General features: G+C 47.0%; 1 protein-coding gene and 1 pseudogene across 1 annotated transcript; both read left to right on the forward strand.

Moving 5' to 3' along the window:
- Positions 1-4,957: 4,957 nt before the first annotated feature.
- Positions 4,958-5,548, forward strand: LOC118912343 (toll-like receptor 12). The gene is given in 4 exon segments (XM_057499445.1): positions 4,958-5,145; positions 5,147-5,170; positions 5,172-5,345; positions 5,347-5,548. Coding segments are annotated over 4 exon segments (588 nt in total).
- A 2-nt stretch (positions 5,549-5,550) lies between these two features.
- LOC130678876 (toll-like receptor 12) lies at positions 5,551-7,895 on the forward strand (annotated as a pseudogene).
- The last annotated feature ends 1,057 nt before the right edge of the window (positions 7,896-8,952 follow it).

Here is an 8,952-nt window from a genome sequence, read left to right on the forward strand (position 1 = left end):
AGGAGTGCTCCCATCTAGAGCAGTCCCTTTAAGATGCCCTGTAGAGGTGGTTTGTGGGAGGCAAATTCCCTCAACTTTTGCTTGTCTGGGAATTGTTTAATCCCTCCATCATATTTAAATGATAATCGTGCTGGATACAGTATCCTTGGTTCAAGGCCCTTCTGTTTCATTGCATTAAATATATCATGCCATTCTCTTCTGGCCTGTAAGGTTTCTGTCGAGAAGTCTGATGATAGCCTGATGGGTTTTCCTTTATAGGTGACCTTTTTCTCTCTAGCTGCCTTTAAAACTCTTTCCTTGTCTTTGTTCTTTGCCATTTGATTATTATGTGTCTTGGTGGTGTCCTCCTTGGGTCCTTTCTGTTGGGAGTTCTGTGTATTTCCGTGGTCTGTTCGATTATATCCTCCCCCAGTTTGGGGAAGTTTTCAGCAATTATTTCTTCAAAGATACTTTCTATCCCTTTTTCTCTCTCTTCTTCTTCTGGTACCCCTATAATATGGATATTGTTCCTTTTGGATTGGTCACACAGTTCTCTTAATATTGTTTCATTCCTGGAGATCCTTTTATCTCTGTCTATGTCAGCTTCTATGCGTTCCTGTTCTCTGGTTTTTATTCTATTAATGGCCTCTTGCATCTTATCCATTGTGCTTAGAAATCCTTCCAGAGTCTGTTTCACTTCTGTAATCTCCTTCCTGGCATCTGTGATCTCCCTCCAGACTTCATCCCTTAGCTCTTGCATATTTTTCTGCATCTCCGTCAGCATGTTTATGATTTTTATTTTGAATTATTTTTCAGGAAGACTGGTTAGGTCTGTCTCCTTCTCTGGTGTTGTCTCTGTGATCTTGGTTTGCCTGTAATTTTGCCTTTTCATGGTGATAGAAATAGTTTGCAGAGCTGGGACGAGTGATGGCTGGAAGAACTTCCCTTCTTGTTGGTTTGTGGCCCTCCTCTCCTGGGAGAACAGCGACCTCTAGTGGCTTGTGCTGCGCAGCTGCGCGCAGACAGGGTTTCTGCTTCCTGCCCGGCTGCTATGGAGTTAATCTCCGCTGTTGCTGTGGGCGTGACCTGGCTCGGGCTGCTCCTCCAAAATGGTGGAGTCGCGTTGGAGCAGGAGCTGCTGGGAGGCTATTTATCTCCGTGAGGGGCGTCTGTGCTCCCTGCTGCCCAGGGAGTTAGAGTGCCCAGAGATCCCCATATTCCCTGCCTCTGGACGAAGTGTCCTGGCATGCTTCTGTCTGGTTTTGGGGTCACTGTCCCTTTAAGACTTCCAAAAAGCACTCGCCAAAAAAAAAAAAAAAAAATTAAATAAATAATTAAAAAAAAAAAAGCCACTCACTTTTCTTGGTCCTAGGGCGCTGGCCTCAGGGACCCACTCACTGGTCTTGCTGCCCTATTTCCCTAGTATCCAGGGCCCCGTGCACGCACTGTGTGTCTGCGCTCTGGTGTGGATGGCTGGGGCTGGGTGTTTAGCATTCCTGGGCTCCCTCTCCCTCCCGGCTCCGATTCCTCTCTTCCCACCGCGAGCTGGGGGGAGGGGCGCTCGGGTCCCACCAGGCCGGGGCTTGTATCTTACCCCCTTTGCGAGGCACTGGGTTCTCGCAGGTGTGGATGTGGTCTGGATATTGTCCTGTGTCCTCTGGTCTTTATTCTAGGAAGAATTGTCTTTGTTATATTTTCATAAATACATGTGGTTTTGGGAGGAGATTTCCGCTGCTCTACTCACACTGCCATCTTGCTCCTAGGTCCTTAATGAGTGTTTTTATAATTACTTGTTTAACATCTCTGCTAATTCCATCATATTCATCATTTCTGGGCATATTGCTATTGATTTTTCTCTTCTAGGTATCTTCCTGCTTATTCACATATTTGTAATTTTGTTTTTATTAGATACTGGACATTGTGAATGTTACATTGTTGATGAGCTGGATTTTGTTTTTTTCCTTGAAAGAATGTTGAAGTTTGTTTGGGCAAGTAGTGGGTCACTTAGATAATTTCAAGACTTGCTTTTAAACCTATGTTCTGGGCTAGTTTAGCCTTATTGCTGAGGTGTGACCTGACGGGGTGCTCTACTGTCTACCCTGTGTCTTGAACAGGGTCCCTTGTATCTGGCTTGTCAGAATTTAAACATCTCCCAACTCTGTAAGAACTCTGGAAATTTTCATCTTACAGCTCTCCAATGGTTATTCTTTGCCCAACCCTGTGGAATTTCATCCTAAACATATTCAACTTAGTGCTCATCTAAAGACCCAAGGGGACCCCATCAGATTTCTGCAGTTCTTTCTCTGTGTAGCTCTCTTGTCTCCTATAGTCTGTCTCATAAACTGCAGTTGTCCTGACGTGTTTTCTCAGCTTACAAATACTGCTGTGCTTTCCTTGGGTTCGCCCCCCTCCCTATGCCACGGCTCAGTAAGTGCCTACTGGGAGAAAGGGCAACTGCAGAGTTTGCCTTCTTTGTTTCCCTTCTCTCAGGGATCAGCATCCTATACTGCCAGTTTGCCTAATGTCTGAAAAGAGTTGTTCCATGTATAGTCAGCCCGGTTCATGGTAGAGAGCAAGTCTGGTGGAAGTGAAGTTTTTAGAAAACTATTCCTTTTCTAATTTTTGGAGGTTATTGCCTCACTCACTGATTTTCAGCTTTTGCTGTTTGTTTTCTGACAAAAACATTTAAGGTTGTACATTTCTCCATAAATATTGCCTTAGCTTTATTCTACAAGTTTTGATATGTAATATTTTGTTATTGTTCAATTAAGATATTTGCTAATTTTCATTATGGTTCCTTCTTTGGTACATGGGTTATTGCAAGTAATATTTATGTTCCACAACTATGAATTTTTTAATGTATGTACTGCAAATAACTTCTCTTGGTTTATGGCTTATTTATTTTCTTAGTCATATCTTTTAATGAAAAGAATTTCTTAGCTTTAGTGAAATCTAAATTAAGAAAATACTTTATGTCTAGTTCTTTTTGTGACCTATTTAGGAAAAATTTGCTTATCCCAAGACCATGAAGATAGTCTCCTGTTTTCTTCTGAAAGATTTATTGTTTTACTTTTCACATTTAGGCCTGTGATGCAACTTGAGTTATTTTTTGTGAAGATACATGGAATGGTGTCTTTTTATAAATCAGCTGACTACATATGGTTAGACCTGCTTATGGACTCTATTCTGTTCCATCTATTTTTCCTTGTGCCTTATTATTAGTTTAAATCTTATTTTTACAAAGTACATTTTTGATTGTCTGTTGGTGGTCATGCTGCATTCCTTTGTCCCTCTGTATCTCCTTGCCCTTTTCCATCTCACTCTTTGTCGGGGAAGCTGACCTGAGGAGATTACATTAATGCCCCACCCCGTTCCAGTTTTCCAGGGTCAATGGAGTGTCCTGCTAAGAGTTCGGTGGAAGGGAGGAATGAAATAAGGGAAGTATACACCTGATTTTCTTCCTGTGACATCCCCTTAGGTTGATTTGTGACTTGACCAAATGTCATTGCTTTCCGCAAGGCAGCTGACCCTAGAGAACTCTCTCTCCTTCAGGTTCTGGTAACTTCTCCTGGTCCTTATCCCTTCAGTTCTAGGCGCAGTGACAGCTCCTATGCTTGCTGGCCCCAGTTCCTGTACTAACCCTTGTGGCACCCCTAAGTCCTGCTAGCGCTTCCGTGATTAGTCTCTTTGCATACAGTCCTCTTAGAAAAATCCTAATTTGTTTCCTGTTGGGACTCTTATTAATGTATCAGTATATTAGAATGTTTTTTGAAAAGTATCTAGTATCTAGCATCTTAACTAAGCACCCATCAGTTTTAGTAGTTTGTTTCTAGAAATTCTTGGAAATCCTGTGTAGACACTCATAGCATCTTATAAATCATGACCCTTTTGTTTCTTAAAATACTTATGATTTTATAATTTTAATTTCTGTTCTTTTTCTTTCTTATTCTCCTAAGACCTCCCTTTTAATGTTAAACAGAAGTAATTATAGTTGTCTCATTCCTGCCTTTAAAGCGAACATGATGGATGTTCAGTACTAAGAAGTATATTTCTTGTAGATTGGGGTAGATAGCCTTTTATAAGTTGAGGGATTTTTCTTGTTCATTATTTTTAAAAATCATGATCAGATAACTGAGTAGTTCACTGCATTGTTTGAGGTAATCATAACTTCTTCCTTTTTCACTTTCTGCTTCCCTGGGGTACTGGCTCCATCCTTGTAGTTCACATCAAGGTCAAGGCCAAACAGACTGTTCTTCCTAGCCTCAGCCTGCATGGACAGGAATGGAGCCCTGTAGTCCTCTTGGGTAAAACTTAGGTGCTTTGGAATCTTCCATGTGGAGCATTACAAAATGCCCATGAAAGCATCATTTCAATGTATTGTTTTGCTTATAAAACATCTGCTTTTTAAAAGTCCTGATTTACTCAAGACACCCTTTCTATTAAAGAGAGGAAGAGTAAAGGGAGTGTTGAGGAGAAAAACCCCATTCTGACACCCATATGTAATGTGCAGCAATTCTAGGAAGTGGTTATTAGTACGCTTAGTTCAAAGATGAGGAAACTGAAAGCCAGGGAGGGGAAGTGCCTTGACCAGGACAACAGCAGAGTGGGTTCCAGGACCTCTGGTCCCAAATCTTGTGCTCAGAAACACTGTTTGCTTGCTCCCAACAGAGAAGTGAGACTTGCATCCCATGGCCTTTTGCCTTTCCCTGATTTTGGATCCTCAGCTCAAAGCATCTCCCACCTGGTCCCACCCTCCTAGCAGTGCTACAGTTTGGAAGTATTGTGGACTTCCCATTTCTGCCTCCAGAGCCTCCTAGGTAGGGGGTTACTGGGGGTTGTGTAGCCTGCCAGTACTGTGAGTATTGTGTATCGATGTGTGCAGGGGGAGGAGTGGGTCTGGGTTCCTTTCTGGAAAAGGGAGGGGAGCAGGAAGTGGGGTTCTGATTCTGCTTTTCTGTAGGCCAGGCTGGGTGCTGAGATGAGTGGGCACTTGTTCCTGTCCCTTCCTCTGACCACAGGCTGGACCACTTCCAACTGTCTAGTGACTGAAGGCTCCTGGCTGCCTATGGTCTTCTGCTTCTTCCTGATCCCCCTGGACTCCAGCCTGCCCCTCCTTGCAGCCTGTTCCTCAGTGACCGACCGGGCACCAGTCTTGGAGGTTGTGCCACACTGTGGAGGGGCTCTGTCTTGCGGCTCCATTTCATTTTGCCCCTGGATGCCTTCTCCCACCTACCTGGGCTCAAGATCCTGGGGCTGAACCTGCATGACAGCCAGCTCCTGCCAGGAGTTCTCTGGGGCTTGGGGCAGCTGCAGCAGCTCCTTTTCATTGGCCACCACGTGGATTACCACTTCTTACCCCCTGATGCTTGACAACTGGAGCTCCCTCTGGTACCTTGTTTCCTCGGGCCCTTGCCTGGATGGGAACTTGGATGTCTGGTTGCCTCCTAGTCTATGGTGGTTGGTTATCAAGTATAGTTGCCTTCAGAATGTGGGGGGACTGGCTGACATCTTCCCAGACCTCATGTTTGGACCCTGGACATGTTGGACCTGTCACTCAACAACTGGCTGAAGATGGCCGGTTCAGAGTCTCAAGCTGGGGGCTCTGTGTCTGGACCACACAAAGGTGGAGGCAGTTGCAGTGGTGGACTGGGGCTGCAGACTGGATTTTGTTAGTGACAAACACTGACATGGCTGAGCTGCCTGCCAGGGCAGTTGCCCACTTTGTTCTGTAGGAGTTGACTTCAGGGTCTACTTTGACAGGACACATAGCTCTGGAGGCTCTGGCTTCCTGCCACAGGAGCTCAGGTTTGCTGGCTGCCATGCCCAGGCTTCAGAGACTGTCCTGAGTGACAACCAACTGCATAGTGCCATGAGACAGGGGCTATGTCAGGACTCTGGATGCTGGGTCTGCCCAACAGTGGACTACATACCCTGCACCCAGCCACCTTCTCTGTCTGCCCCACCTCCGGGAGCTGCTACCTCAGGGAAACCAGCTGGTTTGTCTGGAGGGCCAGGTATTAGGGCTTTAGGAGGCTGGAGTTGTTGGACTTGAGCAGGAATCACTGGTAGCCTTGGACGATGGCTGCTCTGCCCGCAGTGACCACCCTACAAACATGGTGCTGAGCCCAGCCTGGGACTTCTGGCCCTGAGAGTCTGTACAACCTGAGACTGCAGTTCCCCTCTGGCCCTTCTGGGGTAGCTTGTCCTAGCCCCTGAGGCTGACTAGCTTGGAGCTTCATGCAATCTCAGGCAGGAAGTGTTGGAAGCTGGCTTCTACTGTATTTCCAGTCTTGCAGACCCAGACTCTGAAAGGCTGAGCACCACAGCTGGGGACCCAGACTGTCACCAAGATCTTCCCTGCCCTTTGCTAGCTATTGGCGATAGCTTGGAGGCCCTGTGCTCCCAGGGCATCTCGAAGTCTTTCCCCCGGTGGCTCCCCAGGCTCCAGTATCTGAGGGAATGGGGGAAGGGTGGATGGGCACAGCCCCAGGCCTTGCTGCATCACAGGGCTGCCCAGCCTATGGGAGCTGAACCTGCAGACACTGAAGTCCCACGTTTGGCCCTGCCCAGTGTGGCTTGATTTGCCAGTGGGTGAGCTGCCCTGGGCTTTAGGGGCTGCCTCTGGTCAAAATAGGATTGGAGAGACAGTCTGCTGCTGCTTTGCAGGGCCTGGGCAGTCTCCAGGTCTTAGTGCTAGACTGGATGGCAGCCTCCAGGAGCACAGTTCCCTGATGTCCAGTCCCTGTGTATTCTGGAGGCATCCTTGGCTTGCCAGTGTGCCAATGCCTGGGTGGGGCCCTGTCTAGAGTGGTCCCCCAGAACATACATGCAAGCACTATTCCCCCAGTTGTGCCAGCCAGAAGTTAGGAGCCACCCCAAGAATCCCCTTTTCCCATTTCTCTGGAGCCACTGTCCCAAGACTTTGGGGTTGGAACTCTTTGGGCAGCTCTGCCTTGTTGCTTCTGCTGATCTGGCCCCTCCTACAGGAAGCCAAGAACTCCTGGATCCTTTATCTTGAGCCTCGTTCAGGGCTTGGCTTCAGGGTCTGAGGGGTCAAAGGGTGAGGGCAAGAGGTTCCTGTATGACACGTTTGTATCCCACTGCAGGCAAGACTAGGGCTGGGTGGTGTGGGTGCAGCTTGCTGTCTCCCTGAGCAGGATTTTAAGACAGGCAAAGATATGGCTGAGAATGTGACAGAAAGCATGGCAAGCGGCTGGGACATGCTCGCGTGCTGAGTCACCAGGCCCTGCACACCTCACGTTGCTGCCGGGAGCCCCCACTGGCCACCATCATCCTGCTGGCTGTCCCTCAACCACCAGTGCTGCTGCTGGTCTTCCTGGAGCCTGTCTTCAGCCACCAGCTCCCCTGCTACCTTAGACTGGCCTGGCTGGAAGAGACTGCTGCATGTGGCCCAAGAAAAATGAAAGAAAAGATAACTGCTGGGCTTGGCTGGGGAGCAGCTGGGGGCCTGTGTGTTGGAGGGTGGGATAGGAAAAGCAAGCCAGCCTGGCAAGGAGACAGTGGGTGTCAGGGGGTACATGAGACTCAGCTTCTGGTGGAAGGTGGGGGTCCTGCACATGTAGGGAGGATCAACTGGTGGCTTTGGGAACACAGGCTTTGGGAAGCCCCTGGAGGCTGAATGTGAAAATTTGTGGCTGGCAGGTGGCCATGTGTTATGTGATGCAATCTCAAGATCTTCAGATCCTCAGAAGATTTACTAAACCCACGAAATTCTTGGCTTCATTGGACTTTTGGTTTTTTGATGGAAATGCACATGAGGCAGAAGGTCAAGTGCCTGGGTTACGGAAACTGTAGCCCAGAGGAAATAAACTTGGGAATTCATGGAGTGTATGGGGGAGAAAGGAGGGAATGAACATCCCAAACTGTGGAATGGAGTGCAGGCCAAGTTCAACCAGATCTTCCAAGGGCAGAGGGACCCCTTTTGCCATCTGGGTTATAGAGGAGTTGGCAGCTGAGGACCAAGAAGCTGCGATGCTGCCCAGGGGGCAGCAGACTGATTGCCTGTCCCCTCAATAAAAACACGAGGCATGGTCCTATCCATCATCGCTGAGCCTCGTAGCATCACTGGGAGGAGGAACCTACCCTTCACTCTGCTCCAGCCATGCTAAACTATGTGTAGCTCTCGGAACACCATATGCTTTTGCCTCTGGGCCTTAGCACGTGCTGTTCCTTCACTCAGGGACAAACCTTCCCCCAGTTTCTTTCCTCTGGGGAAATACTACATATTCTTTAAGATTCAGCTCAGCCATCTCTTTCTGCAGCACTTCCCAGCAAGGGTGAGCTGTTGCCTCTGTGCTTCTAGCATTTCCTGTACTTTCCTTTACCAAAGCATTGGTGACTCTGTACTGGCCTCACAGCTCTGGGAGCCCCTGCAGCAGAGGTCTCCATAGAGGGGTATACAAGATGACCCACTAGGGTTTAAGAAAAAAAAAAATGTTAAAACTTCTTTTGCTATTTTAAAAAATCTCACTTTATTCTGAAGCTAGACTGTCTGCTTTTTAGCCACATAGCTTCGTTATGTTACTTAACCTCTGTACCTGTTTCCTCTTCTGCAATATGGGATACTATTAGACCCTCCCTCAGAAGGGTTTCATGAAGATTAAATGAGTTAATAAGTGTAAAGAACTCAGAGCAGGATCTAATAATGCATTATAAATGTTCAGTACAAGTTAGCTTTTCATTAATTATACATGTACTACGTGCATATCATAAGTAAATACGTGCATATCATAAGTAAATACACATATATTGGGAATATGTGTTCAAAATTTTTTACTAATAGGAAACTCAATTGGGAAAGTTTGCAGGTCAGGCCCTGGGGACAAGATTCAGGTTTGATTCATCTCTGTATCCTTAGAGCATAGTGTTGGACCGGTGCAGAGAGGGTCTTAATAGACAACTGTGGATGGCAAAAATCTTGGTAGATATTGAAGCAGAGAACAGGGGTCTGGT

The sequence above is a fragment of the Manis pentadactyla genome, chromosome 4, assembly GCF_030020395.1.
Source record: "Manis pentadactyla isolate mManPen7 chromosome 4, mManPen7.hap1, whole genome shotgun sequence".
In the NCBI taxonomy this organism is placed as follows: Eukaryota; Metazoa; Chordata; class Mammalia; order Pholidota; family Manidae; genus Manis; species Manis pentadactyla.